The following is a 23,286-nucleotide window of genomic DNA, read 5'->3' as shown; positions in this document are numbered from 1 at the left end:
TAAGTACATAACTCCGCATGTGTTCATTCATAGTTTTGATGCCTTCAGTGACAATCTACAATGTAAATAATCCAGATGTAAACTAAAAAAAATCAAAACATACATTCAAACCTGTTTGTGTTAAAAGGTAATTTGGGATATGCATGTATAAACATTCCACCCAAAATGAATGAATATTGACATGTGTGCCCATGATGAGCATAGAATAGCATGTAGAAGATACGACCCAGTCGTTGTTGCTCACATTATTTAATGTCGGGGTATTTTTAGGGCTACGCTCCAGGGGAATAACCCCCGAGGTCAACCAGGAGACAGGTCGGCGTCGAACCACCAGTGAGGGTCAGTACCACAGTGGCCATGACAACAGGTCAGCAAGCCTTTCGCCAGACTTCAGCGACAGTCTGTCCCACAACCCTGGAGGAAGACTGAGAGAGGTACATTAATCACTGTCATCAGTATTAAAAGAATTTTAACATTTAATATGCATATTTACACTGATTCTGTGTGTTTGATTCTTTTCTGGCAGGACCCAATGCAAAGCTACAGGGAAGTTTTTGAGGACAATGATGCCAATAGGTTTGCCAGCAACAGTCCCCCTTGGCGAGGCTGTGGTGAGAATTCCCCCTTCATATGTTAAACTTCCTATTCAAATTTAAGTGTTCATTCTGCAGACGTGTTCTCGAAAGCCGAAAGCAATTGCCTCTGTCCCCTTTTCCGGTTTGGCTTTCTTACTTGTCAGGGTCCAGGCGGGTTTAGTGGACCTTTTTTCAAAACTGTTGTGGCCTTAAAAGCCTGATTTCACAGGTGCTTTTTCCCCAAAGCTTTCTATGGAAATGGTGATGGTTTTCAGTAGAGATGTCCGATAATATCGGACTGCCGAAATTATCGGCCGATAAATGCTTTAAAATGTAATATCGGAAATTATCTGTATCGGTTTCAAAATTATCGGTATCGGTTTCAAAAAGTAAAATGTATGACTTTTTAAAACGCCGCTGTGTACACGGAGCGCCAATAAACCTTAAAGGCACTGCCTTTGCGTGCCGGCCCAGTCACATAATATCTACGGCTTTTACACACACAAGTGAATGCATACTTGGTCAACAGCCACACAGGTCACACTGAGGGTGGCCGTATAAACAACTTTAACACTGTTACAAATATGCGCCACACTGTGAACCCACACCAAACAAGAATGACAAACCCATTTCGGGAGAACATCCGCACCGTAACACTGTCTGTGTGATCATGTTTTGTTTTAGTCATGTTCGGTTTTGTTTTTGGACTTTTGTGCACTTTTGTTTGTTTTGTCACCATAGCAACCATTAGTTTTCACCTGTCACGTCACGCACCTGTTTCACGTTTTGAGTCACGCACCTGTTTTCACTAATCATTATTTAAGCTTTGAGTTGCCAGGCTGTCTGTCTTGCAACATCGCACTCTTTATTGTCACTCTGCTTATATGCCATGTTCACAGTCCCATGCCAAGTAAGTTTTTGTTTCATTGTTCATATTTTCTGCCTTTGTGCAAGTTTTGTTTTCATCAGCCAAGTTTTGTACCTCCGCCATTGTGCGCGCTTTTCGTTTGTTCTTTTTTGATAGTAATAAATAAATATGTACTCACATTCCCGTCTCGCCCGAGCCAACTTTCCGTAGCCTTCCGGAAAAGCAAACACCAAGGACCAAGTTCTGACAAACACAACATAAACATAACAGGAAAAATACCCAGAACCCCTTGCAGCACTAACTCTTCCAGAACGCTACAGGTTTTTTCAAAATTTTACCCATCACGTAATATCCCTAAAAAAAGCTTCAAAGTGCCTGATTTTAACCATCGTTATATACACCCGTCCATTTTCCTGTGACGTCACATAGTGATGCCAACACAAACAAACATGGCGCATAGAACAGCAAGCTATAGCGACATTAGCTCGGATTCAGACTCGGATTTCAGCGGCTTAAGCGATTCAACAGATTACACATGTATTGAAACGGATGGTTGTAGTGTGGAGGCAGGTAGCGAAAACGAAATTGAAGAAGAAACTGAAGCTATTGAGCCATATCGGTTTGAACCGTATGCAAGCGAAACCGACGAAAACGACACGACAGCCAGCGACACGGGAGAAAGCGAGGACGAATTCGGCGATCGCCTTCTAACCAACGATTGGTATGTGTTTGTTTGGCATTAAAGGAAACTAACAACTATGAACTAGGTTTACAGCATATGAAATACATTTGGCAACAACATGCACTTTGAGAGTGCAGACAGCCCAATTTTCATCAATTAGTATATTCTGTAGACATACCCTCATCCGCTCTCTTTTCCTGAAAGCTGATCTGTCCAGTTTTGGAGTTGATGTCAGCAGGTCAGGGAAGCTAGGGTCGATATTCTTCTCTTGATCATCTTCGGTGGCATAAGGGACGGTGTGAGCCAAGACATCCAGGGGGTTTAGCTCGCTCGTCTGCGGGAACAAACTGCCGCCATTGCTTGCCGTGCTACCGAGGTCCTTTGTCCCTGAATTGCTCACACACTCCGGCAGATTCAATGGGGGTCTGGCGGCAGATTTCTTTGACTTTATCGTTGGAAATGCATCTGCTTTGAGTGTCGCAGGATATCCACACATTCTTGCCATCTCTGTCGTAGCATAGCTTTCGTCGGTAAAGTGTGCGGAACAAACGTCCAATTTCTTGCCACTTTCGCATCTTTGGGCCACTGGTGCAACTTGAATCCGTCCCTGTTCGTGTTGTTACACCCTCCGACAACACACCGACGAGGCATGATGTCTCCAAGGTACGGAAAACAGTCGAAAAAACGGAAAATAACAGAGCTGATTTGACTCGGTGTTTGAGAAAATGGTGGATTGCTTCCCGATGTGACGTCACGTTGTGACGTCATCGCTCCGAGAGCGAATATTAGAAAGTTTAATTCGCCAAAATTCACCCATTTAGAGTTCGGAAATCGGTTAAAAAAATATATGGTCTTTTTTCTGCAACATCAAGGTATATATTGACGCTTACATAGGTCTGGTGATAATGTTCCCCTTTAAATAAATGTGTTTGATTTATTTTTTCATTTGAATCATTTTAACTATAGGGTGGTGGTTCCTCTCTTTAAAAAGGGGAACCGGAGGGTGTGTTCTAACTATCGTGGGATCACACTCCTCAGCCTTCCCGGTAAGGTCTATTCAGGTGTACTGGAGAGGAGGCTACGCCGGATAGTCGAACCTCGGATTCAGGAGGAACAGTGTGGTTTTCGTCCTGGTCGTGGAACTGTGGACCAGCTCTATACTCTCGGCAGGGTCCTTGAGGGCGCATGGGAGTTTGCCCAACCAGTCTACATGTGCTTTGTGGACTTGGAGAAGGCATTCGACCGTGTCCCTCGGGAAGTCCTGTGGGGAGTGCTCAGAGAGTATGGGGTATCGGACTGTCTGATTGTGGCGGTCCGCTCCCTGTATGATCAGTGTCAGAGCTTGGTTCGCATTGCCGGCAGTAAGTCGGACACGTTTCCGGTGAGGGTTGGACTCCGCCAAGGCTGCCCTTTGTCACCGATTCTGTTCATAACTTTTATGGACAGAATTTCTAGGCGCAGTCAAGGCGTTGAGGGGATCTGGTTTGGTGGCTGCAGGATTAGGTCTCTGCTTTTTGCAGATGATTTGGTCCTGATGGCTTCATCTGGCCAGGATCTTCAGCTCTCACTGGATCGGTTCGCAGCTGAGTGTGAAGCGACTGGGATGAGAATCAGCACCTCCAAGTCCGAGTCCATGGTTCTCGCCCGGAAAAGGGTGGAGTGCCATCTCCGGGTTGGGGAGGAGATCTTGCCCCAAGTGGAGGAGTTCAAGTACCTCGGAGTCTTGTTCACGAGTGAGGGAAGAGTGGATCGTGAGATCGACAGGCGGATCGGTGCGGCGTCTTCAGTAATGCGGACGCTGTATCGATCCGTTGTGGTGAAGAAGGAGCTGAGCCGGAAGGCAAAGCTCTCAATTTACCGGTCGATCTACGTTCCCATCCTCACCTATGGTCATGAGCTTTGGGTTATGACCGAAAGGACAAGATCACGGGTACAAGCGGCCGAAATGAGTTTCCTCCGCCGGGTGGCGGGGCTCTCCCTTAGAGATAGGGTGAGAAGCTCTGTCATCCGGGGGGAGCTCAAAGTAAAGCCGCTCCTCCTCCACATCGAGAGGAGCCAGATGAGGTGGTTCGGGCATCTGGTCAGGATGCCACCCGAGCGCCTCCCTAAGGAGGTGTTTAGGGCACGTCCGACCGGTAGGAGGCCACGAGGAAGACCCAGGACACGTTGGGAAGACTATGTCTCCCGGCTGGCCTGGGAACGCCTCGGTATCCCCCGGGAGGAGCTGGACGAAGTGGCTGAGGAGAGGGAAGTCTGGGCTTCCCTGCTTAGGCTGCTGCCCCCGCGACCCGACCTCGGATAAGCGGAAGAAGATGGATGGATGGATGGAACTATAGTAACATCTATGGTGTTACGGGTCAATTTCGCCCCTTATATATTTACTTCAAGAAAAAGGCTAAAAACACATTATCTTCCTCCTCAGAAACCTGTTCATCCGTATCACTATGCTACTCCGTGTTCTCTACCTCATTTTCACCAAAAATATTATCCAGAACTTCTCTCACTGTAAATCTTTTTTTCATTTTTGCATGCTGCAAATTGGAGATGTGCACTCTGCAAGTCACCGACTCTATACTGAATTGACCTCACATGTATGGACATGCTCGTCTTTGTTTGTTTTTGTACTGGAGAACAAGGTCAAATGAGAATCCCCTAAAGCTCACATGATTGGGAGAGGAGCTGGCTGTCAGTGTGTTCAGTTTTGGCTCAGTTATTGCTTTATAATCAATCAATCAATCAATCTTTATTTATATAGCCCTAAATCACAAGTGTCTCAAAGGGCTGCACAAGCCACAACGACATCCTCGGTACAAAGCCCACATACGGGCAAGGAAAAACTCACCCCAGTGGGACGTCGATGTGAATGACTATGAGAAACCTTGGAGAGGACCGCATATGTGGGTAACCCCCCCCCTCTAGGGGAGACCGAAAGCAATGGATGTCGAGTGGGTCTGACATAATATTGTGAGAGTCCAGTCCATAGTGGATCCAACATAATAGTAAGAGTCCAGTCCATAGTGGGGCAAGCAGGACACCATCCCGAGCGGAGACGGGTCAGCAGCGTAGAGATGTTCCCAGCCGATGCACAGGCGAGCGGTCCACCCCGGGTCCCGACTCTGGACAGCCAGCACTTCATCCATGGCCACCGGACCTGTGCCCCCCCCCCTCAAGGAAAAGGGGAGCAGAGGAGAAAAGAAAAGAAACGGCAGATCAACTGGTCCAACAGGGGGGCTATTTAAAGGCTAGAGTATACAAATGAGTTTTAAGATGGGACTTAAATGCTTCTACTGAGGTAGCATCTCTAATTGTTACCGGGAGGGCATTCCATAGTACTGGAGCCCGAATAGAAAACGCTCTACAGCCCGCAGACTTTTTTTGGGCTCTGGGAATCACTAATAAGCCGGAGTTCTTTGAACGCAGATTTCTTGCCGGGACATATGGTACAATGCAATCGACAAGATAGGACGGAGCTAGACCGTGTAGTATTTTATACGTAAGTAGTAAAACCTTAAAGTCACATCTTAAGTGCACAGGAAGCCAGTGCAGGTGAGCCAGTATAGGCGTAATATGATCAAACTTTCTTGTTCTTGTCAAAAGTCTAGCAGCCGCATTTTGTACCAACTGTAATTTTTTTTAATGCTAGACATAGGGAGACTCGAAAATAATACGTTACAGTAGTCGAGACGAGACGTAACGAACGCATGAATAATGATCTCAGCGTCGCTAGTGGATAAAATAGAACGAATTTTAGCGATATTACGGAGATGAAAGAAGGCCGTTTTAGTAACACTCTTAATGTGTGATTCAAACGAGAGAGTTGGGTCGAAGATAATACCCAGATAACTTATTACCCAGATAATCTTATTTTCATAACTGGGTCGAAGCCGACCCTAACAACGGCAAGGTCATAATTTCAAACAGAGCATTTTATAATTTAGTGGGAAAAAAAAAAGTTGTATTTTGTTGAAATAGAGGTTCCTGACAAAGTCAAAAAGCCTTGATGCAAAAAAAGAAATTTATGTGGTTCTTTTATGCATTTAAAAACTAAAACGGGTCGGTGCCGACCCTAACACAAGACGAAGGTTAATACCTGCATTATCCTTTCCATCCTTACCCTTTCCATCCTTTGAAACTGAGTTACTGTGTGGAACAATTTCCCTTGTGGATCAATACAGTTTGTCTAAGTCTAAGTCTAATAATACTGTGCAATAACGATTTGTGGGGGTTGGTTGAATTTGCTTAAATTGGTGCAGAGGGGTTAGTGCGTCTGCCTCACAATACGAAGGTCCTGAGTAGTCTTGGGTTCAATCCCGGGCTCGGGATCTTTCTGTGTGGAGTTTGCATGTTCTCCCCGTGACTGCGTGGGTTCCCTCCGGGTACTCCGGCTTCCTCCCACCTCCAAAGACATGCACCTGGGGATAAGTTGATTGGCAACACTAAATTGGCCATAGTGTGTGGATGTGAGTGTGAATGTTGTCTGTCTATCTGTGTTGGCCCTGCGATGAGGTGGCGACTTGTCCAGGGTGTACCCCGCCTGCCGCCCGATTGTAGCTGAGATAGGCTCCAGCGCCCCCCGCGACCCCAAAGGGAATAAGCGGTAGAAAATGGATGGATGGATGGTGCGATTTAACATCGTCAAATCCTTAAGCATCTGACTTTTACATATTTTATTAAGTTGTCTTTTTTAATGATACAAACATTCAGGAAATAACGCTAAAACAAGGATAACTGAGACGCAAACATATGTATTTCAACCAAAACCAGCCATTAAGTGAAAGTTAAACATAAACAAAGATGTGAAAACTACTCCATAAATGGAAAAAACCTAAAGCTTCTCAAGCTTCTTCAGTAGCAAATAAAATAAAGCCTCTGCTCGCAGTCACAAGCTTCCCACGCAGATTCTTTCAAAAAAACATTGTCCGTCCCCAAACTTTCTCCTGTTATTGTGTCAAAAGAACTACTGGAGTCAGTATCAATACTCGGCATCCTCCCCGTCACCTTGAGGGCGCCACACTTCAGTCTGAGTGCCGGACATAGAGGCTCCTCACCAACCCAGGCCTTGTACGCCAATCGCTCCCCGTCCACCCAGCGCCAACCCCCCGGGAAATAACGCAGACCCATCCAGACATATTCGGTGGAGAAGTCCTTCTCCAGTTCCCTCTGGACGAGCAGCGTCTCTGTCTGCGACGCCACGCTGGCCAGGTGGCTGTGTTGCTCCCTGCAGTGCTCCAAAGCTTCCTCCCAGCTCACTCGCTCCCTCACGACAATGGCCTCGAAGCAAAAGAAGAACACCTCGTGTTCTTTGTTTTCATTGTACATCCTGTAGTCGATCATCATGCCGAAGTCGTTATTCGGCCGACCGTTCGGCTGACCGGGCCGCCAGAGAACGGTAGAAGCCCTGCCGCCCCCTGACCACATCCATTCCTCTCGGTCCGTGAAGTTCCTCACAAGTCCGGTCCAGAAGTGAGACACGTAGCCGCCGATTTCCCTGAGTTCCTGGAGTTCGATATCGTTGATAACCGGAGCCAGGTCTGTGTGAAACTCCCTGCAGTAGCTCTGAGCGTCGTGCCAGCTCATTTTTTGGTCCACATAGACGTACTTTCCCCCGGTGGTGGTCAAGCCCTGCAGGAGCAGGAGGCCGACTAAGGCTTGGTCCATCGCAGTCATCCCGCCAGTCCAGCAACACGCCCTTGAGCAAGCTCTTCAGATGGGCTTTAACAGTGTTCTCCCTCACGGCATTTGCATAGGCAGTGCCTGAGCTTATGTAAAAGTTAAGCATCGCATGACCTCACAATGAATAACACACAGCACCTGTGTGCAAATAGTCTTTTTTTTTTATCCTATTCACAATTTGGCATTTGTCTGCATTTATTTTTTCTGCATTAATTGCTAAATTATTGATTTTTGTACTGTAACTTCAATTTGGTGTGGGATCTGAGCCGAGGATGTCATTGTGGCTTGAGCAGCCCTTTGAGACACTCGTGATTTAGGGCTATATAAATAAACTTTGATTGATTTATTGATTGAATTTAAAGTGCTTTGATGGCGTTATCTGCAGGAGTGGGGGTGGTGCATACTTGCCAACCCTCCCGAATTTTCCGGGAGACTCCCGAAATTCAGTGCCTCTCCCGAAAACCTCCCGGGACAAATATTCTCCCGAAAATCTCCCGATTTTCAGCCGGAACTGGAGGCCACGCCCCCTCCAGCTCCATGCGGACAAGAACTAAATCATGCAGACAAGAGACAAATTGCATTATTATGTTTATCTTACCTAAAAACAAATATATTTATTAATTAAAAAAAAAAAAAAAAAAAAAAAAACATTTTTACTATATTTTGCTAAAAACATCAAAATTAATTGTATTTTTATTTGTATTTTTTCTGACTCCTTATTACATTATTACAATTATACATTAAAATAAACATATTTGAAATAATTAATTTTAAATGATCATAATTCATTTAAAATGACCATATTTAATTATTAAAATAATTGCTTGTTTATCAACAACTTTAGCATTTTATCCACTACATTTTGAAGCTCTCAGAAGCCAAGTTATGTTGTATTCCTTAAGATTTATTTATGCAAGTTTGAAGTATCAATTATCTAAACACAGTTTTGTTTGCATATTTTCAGGATGTAGATATATATATATATATATATATATATATATATATATATATATATATATATATATATATATATATATATATATATATATATGTATGAAATACTTGACTTGGTGAATTCTAGCTGTCAATATACTCCTCCCCTCTTAACCACGCCCCCAACCACGCCCCGCCCCACACTTGACCACGCCCCACGCCCCCCACCTCCCGAAATCGGAGGTCTCAAGGTTGGCAAGTAAGGGGTGGTGTTTAAAGGGGAACATTATCACCAGACCTATGTAAGCGCCAATATATACCTTGATGTTGCAGAAAAAAGACCATATATTTTTTTAACCGATTTCCGAACTCTAAATGTGTGAATTTTGGCGAATTAAACGCCTTTCTATTATTCGCTCTCGGAGCGATGACGTCACAACACCGAGTCAAATCAGCTCTGTTATTTTACGTTTTTTCGACTGTTTTCCGTACCTTGGAGACATCATGCCTCGTCGGTGTGTTGTCGGAGGGTGTAACAACACGAACAGGGACGGATTCAAGTTGCACCAGTGGCCCAAAGATGCGAAAGTGGCAAGAAAATTGGACAAAGCAGATGCATTTCCAACTGGACTGGACAGATCAGCTTTCAGGAAAAGAGAGCGGATGAGGGTATGTCTACAGAATATATTAATTGATGAAAACTGGGCTGTCTGCACTCTCAAAGTGCATGTTGTTGCCAAATGTATTTCATATGCTGTAAATCTAGTTCATAGTTGTTAGTTTCCTTTAATGCCAAACAAACACATACCAATCGTTGGTTAGAAGGCGATCGCCAAATTCGTCCTCGCTTTCTCCCGTGTCGCTGGCTGTCGTGTTGTTTTCGTCGGTTTCGCTTACATACGGTTCAAACCGATATGGCTCAATAGCTTCAGTTTCTTCTTCAATTTCGTTTTCGCTACCTGCCTCCACACTACAACCATCCGTTTCAATACATGCGTAATCTGTAGAATCGCTTAAGCCGCTGAAATCCGAGTCTGACTCCGAGCTAATGTCGCTATAGCTTGCTGTTCTATCCGCCATGTTTGTTTGTATTGGCATCACTCTGTGACGTCACAGGAAAATGGACGGGTGTATATAACGATGGTTAAAATCAGGCGCTTTTTTTAGGGATATTGCGTGATGGGTAATATTTTGAAAAAACTTCGAAAAATAAAATAAGCCACTGGGAACTGATTTTTAATGGTTTTAATTAACCCTTCTGAAATTGTGATAATGTTCCCTTTTAAATCCAGCAAGCCACTCAAGATTTTCCAGCAGGAAGATCATTTCACAGTATATACTTTTGAAATGATTCGTACACAAACGTGGTACAATACAATGTAAATACATGTACAATGCAATAAGACGAGCATAAATGGTACAGAGACAAAACAAAAGACGGAAAACACCAAACTGGTGTGGTTCCGATACCAATATTTTGGTACCGGTACTAAAATTACTTCGATAATTTTTGGTACTTTTCTAAATAAAGGGGACCACAAAAAATAACATTATTGGCTTTATTTTAACAAAGAAATCTTAGGGTACATTAAACATATGTTTATTATTGCAAGTTTGTCCTTAAATAAAATAGTGAACATACAAGACAACTTGTCTTTTATTAGTAAGTAAGCAAACAAAGGCTCCTAATCAGTCTGCTGACATATGCAGTAACATATTGTGTCATTTTCTATTGTAATATTTTGTCACAATTATGAAGGACAAGTGGTAGAAAATGAATTATTAATCTACTTGTTCAACTACTGTTAATATCTGCTTATGTTCTCTTTTAACATGTTCTATCTACACTTCTGTTAAAATGTATCCATCCATCCATCCATCCATCTTCCTCCGCTTATCCGAGGTCGGGTCGCAGGGGCAGCAGCCTAAGCAGGGAAGCCCAGACTTCCCTCTCCCCAGCCACTTCGTCCAGCTCCTCCCGGGGGATCCCGAGGCGTTCCCAGGCCAGCCGGTAGACATAGTCTTCCCAGCGTGTTCTGGGTCTTCCCCGTGGCCTCCTACCGGTCGGACGTGCCCGAAACACCTTCCTAGGGAGGCGTTTGGGTGGCATCCTGACCAGATGGCCGAACCACCTCATCTGGCTCCTCTCGATGTGGAGGAGCAGCGGCTTTACTTTGAGCTCTCCCCGGATGACAGAGCTTCTCACCCTATCTCTAAGGGAGAGCCCCGCCACCCGGCGTAGGAAACTCATTTCGGCCGCTTGTACCCGTGATCTTGTCCTTTCGGTCATGACCCAAAGCTCATGACCATAGGTGAGGATGGGAACGTAGAGCGACCGGTAAATCGAGAGCTTTGCCTTCCGGCTCAGCTCCTTCTTCACCACAACGGATCGATACAGCGTCCGCATTACTGAAGACGCCGCACCGATCCGCCTGTTGATCTCACGATCCACTCTTCCCCCAGTCGTGAACAAGACTCCGAGGTACTTGAACTCCTCCACTTGGGCAAGATCTCCTCCCCAACCCGGAGATGGCACTCCACCCTTTTCCGGGAGAGAACCATGGACTCGGACTTGGAGGTGCTGATTCCCATCCCAGTCGCTTCACACTCGGCTGCGGACCGATCCAGTGAGAGCTGAAGATCTTGGCCAGAGGAAGCCATCAGGACCACATCATCTGCAAATAGCAGAGACCTAATCCTGCAGCCACCAAACCAGATACCATCAACGCCCTGACTGCGCCTAGAAATTCTGTCCATAAAGGTTATGAACAGAATCGGTGACAAAGGGCAGCCTTGGCGGAGTCCAACCCTCACTGGAAACAAGTCCGACTTACTGCCGGCAATGCGGACCAAGCTCTGACACTGATCATACAGGGAGCGAACTGCCACAATAAGACAGTCCGTTACCCCATACTCTCTGAGCACTCCCCACAGGACTTCCCGGGGTACACGGTCGAATGCCTTCTCCAAGTCCACAAAGCACATGTAGACTGGTTGGGCAAACTCTCATGCACCCTCAAGGACCCTGCCGAGAGTATAGAGCTGGTCCACAGTTCCACGACCAGGACGAAAACCACACTGTTCCTCCTGAATCCGAGGTTCGACTATCCGGCGTAGCCTCCTCTCCAGTACACCTGAATAGACCTTACCGGGAAGGCTGAGGAGTGTGATCCCACGATAGTTGGAACACACCCTCCGGTTCCCCTTCTTAAAGAGTTAAAAGCTGTTAAAATGTAATAATCACTTATTCCTCTGTTGGACCGGTACTTTTCAGAGGCGGTATAGTACCGAAAATGATTCATTAGTATCGCGGTACTACCGTACAACCCTACACCAAACAAAGTTAAGCAACTAAACAAAAATTGTAACCAAAAGAGAACAAAACAAGCAAAGTATACCAAGTAACATTGTGGCCACACTGGGGCCTTTGCGCCTTTATACTGGAGTCTGATAAAAAAAATCCCATTTTATTTGCAGTGTAAACAGTCAGCTGGAAAAAAACTGATTTCGAAAAAAACTGATTTGAGCCACAGTAAACATAGTTTCTGTTTGTCTGCAGCTCGCTCCCTACCTGGTCGGACGTCGGCATCAGGTGTGAGTCCTCATCAAAAGGTTGCATCTGGTCAGTTCCACCTTCGTCAACATTGAAAAGTGCATTCGTGCTGTCGTTCTCAGAGTCGTGTGTAAAGAGAGTATGGCCAACTAAACGACAGGCGCCATGTTTGCTACCAAGGACCTGTGCCCGGAATCAATTCAATTGCTGTCGTTTTGACATTAGTTTTTATAAACCAAAATAATAGGTCTATAAATAGTTCTGAACATACCCCAGCTCATAAACTTACAAGGAAACATGCTTTTGGTTAGTGCATCTGCCTCACAATACAAAGGTCCTGAGTAGTCTTGGGTTCAATCCCGGGCTCGGGATCTTTCTGTGTGGAGTTTGCATGTTCCCCCCGTGACTGCGTGGGTTCCCTCCGGGTACTCCGGCTTCCTCCCACCTCCAAAAACATGCACCTGGGGATAGGTTGATTGGCAACACTAAATTGGCCCTAGTGTGTGAATGTGAGTGTGAATGTTGTCTGTCTATCTGTGTTGGCCCTGCGATGAGGTGGCGACTTGTCCAGGGTGTACACCGCCTTCCGCCCGATTGTAGCTGAGATAGGCTCCAGCGACCCCAAAGGGAATAAGCGGTAGAAAATGGATGGATGGATAATTTTGCGGCCGTCTTTGACTGCTGCTACATTCCTGCAGTGTTTCGTGACCAGCAGACACTATACACAGAACGACCAAAAAACTAACTTATTACTCGTATTTTGCCAAAATCTTAATTAGCTTTGGACCAACAATCACGGATGAATAGTGACTTTTGTGTGAAGTAGGTCAACTGAGGGGTCTGCCTCCAATGTACGTGTAATCACTGTATGTCTCACTCATTGTTTATTATTCTAACTCAGTGGTTCTTAACCTGGGTTCCATCAAACTCTAGGGCGGGGGTCGGCGACCCGCGGCTCTGGAGCCACATGCGACTCTTTAGCGCCGCCCTAGTGGCTCTCTGGAGCTTTTTCGAAAATGTATGAAAAAAGATGAGGGGAAATAAAATATTTTTTGTGTTAATATGGTTTCTGAAGGAGGACAAACATGACACAAACCTCCCCAATTGTTATAAAGCACACTGTTTGTATTAAACATGCTTCACTGATTCGAGTATTTGGCGAGCGCCGTTTTGTCCCACTACTTTTGGCGGTCCTTGAACTCACCGTAGTTTGTTTACATGTATAACTTTCTAAGACGTGTTTTATGCATACTTGCCAACCCTCCCGAATTTTCCGGGAGACTCCCGAAATTCAGCGCCTCTCCCGAAAACCTCCCGGGACAAATATTCTCCCGAAAATCTCCCGATTTTCAGCTGGAGCTGGAAGCCACGCCCCCTCCAGCTCCATGCGGACCTGAGTGAGGACAGCCTTTTTTCATGACAGGAGGACAACAGGGTGACAATAACTAAATCATCCAGACTAGAGATAAATTGTATTATTATGTTTATCTTACCTAAAAATAAATATATTTATTAATTAAAAAAAAAAAAAAAACTAAATACATTTTTACTATATTTTGCTAAAAACATCAAAATTAATTGTATTTTTATTTGTATTTTTTTCGTGACTCCTTATTACATCCAGCCATAGAATTATACATTAAAATAAACATATTTGAAATAATTGATTTTAAATTATCATAATAATTCATTTAAAATGACCATATTTAATTATTAAAATAATTGCCTGTTTATCAACAACTTTAGCATTTTATTCATTACATTTTGAAACTCTCAGAAGCCAAGTTATGTTATATTCCTAAATATTTATTTATGCAAGTTTGAAGTATCAATTATCTAAACACAGTTTGTTTGCATATTTTCAGGATGTACCGTATTTTCCGCACTATAAGGCGCACCGGATTATTAGCCGCACCTTCAATGAATTACATATTTCATAACTTTGTCCACCAATAAGCCGCCCCGGATTATAAGCCGCGCCTACGCTGCGCTAAAGGGAATGTCAAAAAAACAGTCAGATAGTTCAGTCAAACTTTAATAATATATTGAAAACCAGCGTTCTAACAACTCTGTCCCAAAATGTACGCAAATGTGCAATCACAAACATAGTAAAATTCAAAATGGTGTAGAGCAATAGCAACATAATGTTGCTCGAACGTTAATGTCACAACACACAAAATAAACATAGCGCTCACCTTCTGAAGTTATTCTTCATTCGTAAATCCTTCGAATTCTTCGTCTTCGGTGTCCGAATTGAAAAGTTGCGCAAGCGTGGTATCCAAAATGGCCGGTTCCGTCTCGTCGAAGTCATCGGAGTCAGTGTCGCTGTTGTTCTGTGAATCCTGCCTTCCGGAAAGCTCGGACCACAGTTGTGACCGAAATATCTGCCCAGGCATTTACGATCCACTGGCAAATGTTGGCGTATGTCGTCCGGCGCTGTCTGCCCGTCTTAGTGAAGGTGTGTTCGCCTTCGGAGCTGTGTGAAAAAAGCCACCCGGCCTCTTCGCGTAAACTTCCCTTAACCACTCGCTCATCTTTTCTTCATCCATCCATCCCTTCGAGTTAGCTTTTATGATGACGCCGGCTGGAAAGGTCTCTTTTGGCAAGGTCTTCCTTTTGAATATCACCATGGGTGGAAGTTAGCATGGCAAGCTAGAACCACAATGAAGGATGACTTCTCATTCCCTGTGGTGCGAATATTCACCGTACGTGCTCCCGTTCCACAGTGCGGTTCACAGGAATATCAGTTGCTGTGAAATACGGTAGTAATCCGTGTGCGGATGGAGAGATTGCGTCTTTTTATGAACCGGATCCTTTTCGCTTAGTAGGAGCCATTTTGTGGTCTTTACAGATGTAAACAGGAAATGAAACGTACGGTGATATCCGCGCGTTTTTTCTTCTTCTTCCGGGGGCGGGCGGTAGCTTACAGTAGAAGAAGAAGCGCTTCCTGTTCTATGGGGGCGGGTGCTTACCTTGGCGGTTGCTTGCGTAGAAGAAGAAGCGCTTCCTGTTCTACCGGGAAAAAAGATGGCGGCTGTTTACCGAAGTTGCGAGATCGAAACTTTATGAAAATGAATCGTAATAAAGCGCACCGGGTTATAAGGCGCACTGTTAGCTTTTGAGAAAATTTGTGGTTTTTAGGTGCGCCTTATAGTGCGGAAAATACGGTATATATATATATATATATATATATATATATATATATATGTATGAAATACTTGACTTGGTGAATTCTAGCTGTCAATATACTCCACCCCTCTTAACCACGCCCCCAACCACGCCCCGCCCCCGACCACGCCCCCACCTCCCGAAATCGGAGGTCTCAAGGTTGGCAAGTATGGTTTTATGCCACTTCTTTTTCTGTCTCATTTTGTCCACAAAACTTTTAACGTTGTGCATGAATACATAGAGGTGAGTTTTGTTGATGTTATTGACTTGTGTGGAGTGCTAATCGGGCATATTTGGTCAGAGCATGACTGCAAGCTAATCGATGCTAACATGCTATTTAGGCTAGCTATATGTACATATTGCGTCATTATGCCTCATTTGTAGCTATATTTGAGGTCATTTAGTTTCCTTTAAGTCCTCTTAATTCAATTTATATCTCATGACACGCTATCTGTATGTAATATGGCTTTTAATTTTTTTTGCGGCTCCAGACAGATTTGTTTTTGTATTTTTGGTCCAATATGGCTCTTTCAACATTTTGGGTTGCCGACCCCTGCCCTAGGGGTTCAGTGAGTCGGGCTTAGGGGTTCGGCGGAGGTCAAGACACACCCGACTAAATAAAACCTTCTCCCTATCGGCGTATTACGGATGCGGGAACAGCAGAAGTCAGACTGATTTCCAGGTGTGTAATTTGTGTTGGTTTTGTTCTTTGAACAAGGTGATGTTCATGCACGCTTCATTTCGTGCACCAGTAAAAAAACATGGTAAGACTTTAGTATGGGGAACATACCCTAGGGGTTAGAGTGTCCGCCCTGAGATCGGTAGGTTGGGAGTTCAAACCCCAGCCGAGATACCAAAGACTATAAAAATGGGACCCATTACCTCCCTGCTTGGCACTCAGCATCAAGGGTTGGAATTGGGGGTTAAATCACCAAAAATGATCCCCGGGCGCGACACCGCTGCTGCCCACTGCTCCCCTCACCTCCCAGGAGGTGAACAAGGGGATGGGTCAAATGCAGAGGACACATTTCACCACACTGAGTGTGTGTGTGACGATCTTTGGTACTTTAATTTTAATTGTATTCACCATTAATTAGTTGTTTATTAACATGCAAATTAGTAACATATTGGCTCTTAACTAGTCATTATTAAGTACTTATTAATGCCTTATTCGGCATGGCCTTATTATAACCCTAACCCTCTAACCCTAACCAAATAACTCTAAATTAAGTCTTTGTTACTTAGAATTTGTTCCCCATACTAAAGTGTTACATATAACTTTGTCTTGAATTTGAAAAAAAAACCATAATTTTTATTTTTCACTAAAGAAGGCTTCGGTGAATGCGCATATGAAACTGGTGGGGTTCGGTACTTCCAACAAGGTTAAGAACCACTGTTCTAACTGATATGTATTTTTTGTAACATGCTAAGTGAATAACTGTACTTTTGTAGTTATTTCCCCCTATTTCTGCACAATAACTCAGATATGGTAACACTGGCGAGCAGTAGAGAATATGGAGTAAATTTTGATTCAGAACATCCATCCATCCATTTTCCACGGCTTGTCCTTTATTTTTGTTTTATTCATTATGAACGTAGTTCTTGCCTATTTTTTATGAGATTTCCAGTTCATTTTCTTATCTATTATTACACCCAAAATTTGGTTTCTTTTACTTTTTCAATGTTTGTCTATTTGTACTTGACTTTCTCTTCTGCTGCTACCTAATATTCTTATTTTCAAAGATAGTCTGTTTTTGTCGAACCATCTCCTTAATTTGTTCATTTATTCCATTTTTATTTGTATCAGTTTCTGTGTGTTCTCTCCTGAACAAAACACAGCCGCTGTGTCATGTGTTTACCTTGAACAAGACGCTGTAATCGGTCGCTTTCCAGTGTTGTTCGCGAATCTTCATTCTTTCCGGGTTTTTGGGAAAGCGATATACAGTCCCGATCAAAATTTTACATACACGCGTAGTACTTTCATATCACCACAAGGTGTCAGTAAGAGTCTACGATCAAATGGGCATAACATTGTCGTCCCACAGGGCATTTCCTGTGGGACGGGATTCGTTCCCAGGGATTCTAATAAAGAACCAACTCTTTTTTTTTTTACTATAGTGGCCTCGATAACGGGAACCGGTTCTCAAAAAGGGATTCGAGTCCATGGAATCGGTTCTTTTCTTATCAAACAACCAGGAGAACCGGTTTCGAACATCATCCCTACTTGTTAAGAACATAATGTCATGGCTGTCTTGACATCACATGGACAAAGATAAGACCTTCTGGAGGAAAGTTCTGTGGTCAGATGCAACAAAAATTGTGCTGTTTGGCCACAATACCCAGCAATAAGTTTTGACGAGAAAAGGTGAGGCCTTCAATTCCCAGTAACACCATACCTAGCGTTAAGCATGGTGGTGGTAGTATTATGCTCTGGGCCTGTTTTGCTGCCAATGGAACTGGTGCTTTACAGAGAGTAAATGGGACAATGAAAAATAAAGATTACCTCCAAATTCTTCAGGACAACCTAAAATCCTCAGCCCGGAGGTTGGGTCTCGGGCACAGTTGGGTGTTCCAACAGGACAATGACCCCAAACACACGTCAAAAGTGGTAAAGGAATGGCTAAATCAGCCTAGAATTAAGGTTTTAGAATGGCCTTCCCAAAGTCCTGACTTAAACGTGTGGACAATGCTGAAGAAACAATTCCATGTCAGAAAACCAACACATTTAGCTGAACTGCATCCATTTTCTCAAGAGGAATGGTCAAAAATTCAACCAGAAGCTTGTGGATGGCTACCAAAAGCGCCTTATTGCAGTGAAACTTGCCAAGGGACATGTAAGCAAATATTAACATTGCTGTATGTATACTTTTGACCTAGCAGATTTGCTCACATTTTCAGTAGACCCATAATAAATTCATAAAAGAACCAAATAATCATGAATGTTTTTTTGTGACCAACAAGCATACTTGCCAACCCTCCCGAATTTTCCGGGAGACTCCCGAAATTCAGCGCCTCTCCCGAAAAACTCCCGGGACAAATATTCTCCCGAAAATCTCCCGATTTTCAGCCGGAGCTGGAGGCCACGCCCCCTCCAAATCCATGCGACCTGAGTGAGGACAGCCTTTTTTTTATGACAGGAGGACAACAGGGTGACTAAATCATCCAGACTAGAGATAAATTGTATTATTATGTTTGTCTTACCTAAAAATAAGTATATTTATTAATTACAAAAAAACTAAATACATTTTTACTATATTTTGCTAAAAACATCTAAACTAATTGTGTTTTTATTTGTTTTTTTTCTGACTCCTTATTACATCCAGCCATAGAATTATACATTAAAATAAACATATATGAAATAATTAATTTTAAATGATCATAATAATTCATTTAAAATGACCATATTTAATTATTAAAATAATTGCTTGTTTATCAACAACTTTAGCATTTTATTCATTACATTTTGAAGCTCTCAGAAGCCAAGTTATGTTATATCATAAGATTTATTTATGCAAGTTTGAAGTATCAATTATCTAAACACAGTTTTGTTTGTATATTTTCAGGATGTATGTATATATATATATATATATATATATATATATATATATATATATATATATATATATATATATGTATGTATATGTATGTATATATATGTATATGTATATGTATGTATATATATGTATATATATTTCATATATATATATATATATACATAGAAATGTATGTACTGTATGTATGTATGTATGTGTATATAAATATATATATATATATACATATATATATATATATATACATATACTGTATATGAAATACTTGACTTGGTGAATTCTAGCTGCCAATATACACCTCCCCTCTTATTCACGCCCCCGCCCACAACCACGCCCCAGTCCCACCCCCGACCACGCCCCCCACCTCCACCTCCCGAAATCGGAGGGCTCAAGGTTGGCAAGTATGCCAACAAGTATGTGCTCCAATCACTCTATCACAAAAAAATAAGAGTTGTAGAAATGATTGGAAACTCAAGACAGCCATGACAATATGTTCTTTACAAGTGTATGTCAACTTTTGATCGCGACTGTAAAAGCTTCCCACAATTATCTCAGGTGGAGCAGACCCAAGCTGCATAACCGGGCATTTTACACGTCCAAAAACTAACGAGGGAGCAAACACGTAGGATCATCTCAAAGTTGGTAGTAGTCATGGTCGTGTCTTTTGAGCAATCATTGAGGAGCTCGGCTAAAACCGAGTCGGCCATACTCTCTTCATACACGACTCTGGTGGTTCTGCATCTCTGCTGCCTCAAACTCTTACTGCCCTCTACCCAGCTAACAAACTTGTTTTTGCTTTGCACTGTTTTGTGCGCGTCTCCTCTCCCTTTTGCACTGGTTCCTCCTTCTCCTTCTTCTTCTCTTTCCTTCTGTTCTTTTACCGCCATCAGACTCAGATTCTAGTGATGGAGAGCAAGGTAACTGCAGCTGAGGGCCAACACGCACACACACACTGCTGTTGCTTTTTATGTGTGTCAGCTTTAATTTAGAAAATTCTTATACACTATATTGCCAAAAGTATTTGGCCACCTGCCTTGACTCGCATATGAACTTGAAGTGCCGTCCCATTCCTAACCCATAGGGTTTAATATGATGTCGGTCCACCTTTTGCAGCTATTACAGCTTCAACTCTTCTGGGAAGGTTGTCCACAAGGTTGCGGAGTGTGTTTATAGGAATTTTCCACCATTCTTCCAAAATCGCGTTGGTGAGGTCACACACTGATGTTGGTCGAGAAAGCCCGGCTCTCAGTCTCCGTTCTAATTCATTCCAAAGGTGTTCTATCGAGTTCAGGTCAGGACTCTGTGCAGGCCAGTCAAGTTCATCCACACCAGACTCTGTCATCCATGTCTTTATGGATGTTGGAAGAGGAAGGGGCCCGCCCCAAACTGTTCCCACAAGGTTGGAAGCATGGAATTGTCCAAAATGTGTTGGTATCCTGGAGCATTCAAAGTTCCTTTCACTGGCCCAACTCCTGAAAAACAACCCCACACCATAATTCCTCCTCCATCAAATTTAGTCCAAAATGTGCTGTTCTCCTGGCAACCTCCAAACCCAGACCGGTCCATCAGATTGCCAGATGGAAAAGGGTGATTCATCACTCCAGAGAAGGCGTCTCCACTGCTCTAGAGTCCAGTGGCGGCGTGCTTTACACCACCGCATCCCACGATTTGCATTGGACTTGGTGATGTATGGTGTAGATGCAGCTGCTCGGCCATGGAAACCCATTCCATGAAGCTCTCTGCGTACTGTACGTGAGCTAATTGGAAGGTCACATGAAGTTTGGAGCTCTGTAGCAACTGACTGTGCAGAAAGTTTTGCACATTGTGCTTTAGCATCCGCTTACCCCTCTCTGTCAGTTTGTGGCTGAGTTGCTGTTGTTCCCAAACTCTTCCATTTTCTTATAATAAAGCCGACAGTTGACTTTGGCACCTTATGACAGTTCCACGCTGGAAATCACTGAGCTCCTGAACGTGGCCCATTCTTTCACAAAAGTTTGTAGAAACAGTCTCCATGCCTAAGTGCTTGATTTTATACACCTGTGGGCTAAGTGATTAGGACACCTGATTCTGACCATTTGGATGGGGTACTTTTGGCAATATAGTGTATCTCTCTGTGAGTTTTTAATCCATGCAACTCTTTGGAACCAAGCTGATCTTGCACTTTTTGTCCTCACGCAGATAATCGCGGTTTTGTGGAATTCAGAGCACAGCAGTTCAGCGCTCCTCTCACCTCCAGCAGCCCCGACGGGTAAGGAGCTCTGAAAGTGACAATTAAAGCTCACGTCTTCCGAAGAATAATCTCACATCTTTGTCAAAAGACGGAGGTATGCTTCTTCGGACCACGCCCCTCACAGCTCGGCACCGTTCTACCCTCAAAGACCCGCCTCCCCTGATGGCTCCCAGGTCAACATCATGGGTGTCCACACCGTCCCTGGTAGCCCCAATACCCTTCACCGCACAGTAGCCACCAACACGCCCCCAAGCCCTGCCCTACAAAGACGCCTCGGCCAAGCCAGCCCGTCGTCGCTCAGACACACCCCTCCAGCCGGCAGCAGCAGGGACAACATCCCCTCCAGCCCCTTGATTGGCAGAAACCCCAAAACAGCAGGCGCTAGCGTGCCACCTTCCAGCCCACTGATGGGTCGGCGGGCCATGGCGAGCGGCCACAGTACCCCTGATGAGTTGGGGGCCACGTCTCGTCAGGCACAGCCGCCTTCCACACCCGCCTTCCCCGTCTCCCCCCAGCTGCCAGACAAGAAGAATGCTATCATCACGGGTGTAGAGAGGACGGAAAACAAGAACCTGATGCTGGACGGTAGTGGATCAAACCTGACCGAGACGCTCACAGACACCTCTAAGTCCATTTATGGTGAGAAGCAGGAAGACGGGCTGTTTTTTTGTTTTTTTTCCGTCGCCTTGAGGAATAATTTCTCTTGTCATCAACAGACGATTATCCAGACATCAAGATGAACGTCAAGTTTGTCCAGGACACGTCCAAGTTCTGGTACAAGCCCGAGATTTCCCGGGAGCAAGGTGATTCTGACAGTTTGGAGTGTCGAGTTTCCACATTTACTTTCTACTTTTGTCCTGTTTTTTTAGCCATCAACGTGCTTAAGGACAGAGAACCCGGCGCATTCGTCATCAGGGACAGCCACTCCTTCCGTGGGGCGTACGGTCTCGCCTTGAAGGTGGCCTGCCCGCCACCAACAGTGCCGCAAAGCAAAAAAGGTATGATGATCTACGGTGGTACCTCAACTTACGAGTTCTTTGACTTACGAGTAATTTGCGATATGAGCTGTTTCTCAGAATTTTGTTGTGCTTTAAATTGCGAGCACAGCTTGCGTTACAAGCAATTTGACCATCGGTTGAAGTGACATCAGGGTTGTGCCATTGTGAGCAATAAAGCCTGCTCAGTGGCCTTGTGGTTAGAGTGTCCGCCCTGAGATCGGTAGATCGAGACACTGTTGAACAACTTAAGCTGTCAGGTTCAAACACTGATGACATCTATGACAAGAAGCAAAGAATCAAACAGAAGCAGAATTCAATTTTGTTCAATTGAGGAGAGACGCCGTCGACCTGTAACCTTTTACAGTGTCTTGGCATGTCTCCTCCTTTATTTGGACACTCCCTGTTTACACAACAACATCTGCTTCCAAAGGAATGGGCAGTATGTAAACAGTCATTGTTTTTGGTCACATTAACACAAAAGAAAAAGATGCCTCGGGCTTGCGCTGGTCCTGGCTTCAGCCTGGGCAGGTCTTCGATGACAATAGATAGCCCCCTCCCGTCTCCTCCCATCGTACACAATGGAATTTTCCAAGCCTTTGCTTGGTGCAACAAAGACAGCCTCTTGTCTGTTCATTGGGAACTGAGAGAACGGAAAGTTTTTTGATAATTTACATACAATTTTTCTGACATAAGCTGTACATTAAGCAAAAATGGGAAAGAATACCACCTGAAAAGCTTCAAAAATTAGTCTCTTCAGTTCCCAAATGTTTACCGAGAGTTGTTAAAAGGAAAGGCCATCTAACACAGTGGTAAAAATGCCCCTGTGGCAACTTTTTTACAATGTGTTTCTGCCATTAAATTCTAAGTTAATGATTATTTGCAAAAAAAGAAGACGTTTCTCAGTTCGAACAATAAATATCTTGTCTTTGCAGTCTATTCAATTCAATATAAGTTCAAAAGGATTTGCAAATCATTGTATTCTGTTTTTATTTACGAATTACACAAGGCGCCAACTTCACTGGTTTTGGGTTTTGTATATATACTTAAAGTTCGAA

The 23,286-nt window shown here is 43.9% G+C and overlaps 1 protein-coding gene across 5 annotated transcripts in view; it reads left to right on the top strand.

Moving 5' to 3' along the window:
- tns1a (tensin 1a) overlaps positions 1–23,286 on the top strand; it is a 288,746-nt gene that overhangs the window by 256,517 nt on the left and 8,943 nt on the right. For 3 of the 5 annotated variants that reach the window (XM_061985317.1, XM_061985319.1, XM_061985316.1), the window contains 8 exons: positions 271–434; positions 527–611; positions 12,291–12,353; positions 19,894–19,920; positions 21,182–21,251; positions 21,322–21,872; positions 21,950–22,036; positions 22,103–22,231. In XM_061985317.1, the coding sequence (XP_061841301.1) occupies positions 271–434; positions 527–611; positions 12,291–12,353; positions 19,894–19,920; positions 21,182–21,251; positions 21,322–21,872; positions 21,950–22,036; positions 22,103–22,231 (1,176 nt within the window). The remainder of the gene's footprint in view (positions 1–270; positions 435–526; positions 612–12,290; positions 12,354–19,893; positions 19,921–21,181; positions 21,252–21,321; positions 21,873–21,949; positions 22,037–22,102; positions 22,232–23,286) is intronic. The other 2 variants (XM_061985318.1, XM_061985320.1) reach the window with 2 other exon arrangements.

The sequence above is a fragment of the Nerophis lumbriciformis genome, linkage group LG23 (assembly GCF_033978685.3).
Source record: "Nerophis lumbriciformis linkage group LG23, RoL_Nlum_v2.1, whole genome shotgun sequence".
Lineage (NCBI taxonomy): Eukaryota > Metazoa > Chordata > Actinopteri > Syngnathiformes > Syngnathidae > Nerophis > Nerophis lumbriciformis.
The sequence above is the reverse complement of the archived record's forward strand: the minus strand, read 5'-3'. Positions and strand labels throughout refer to the sequence as shown.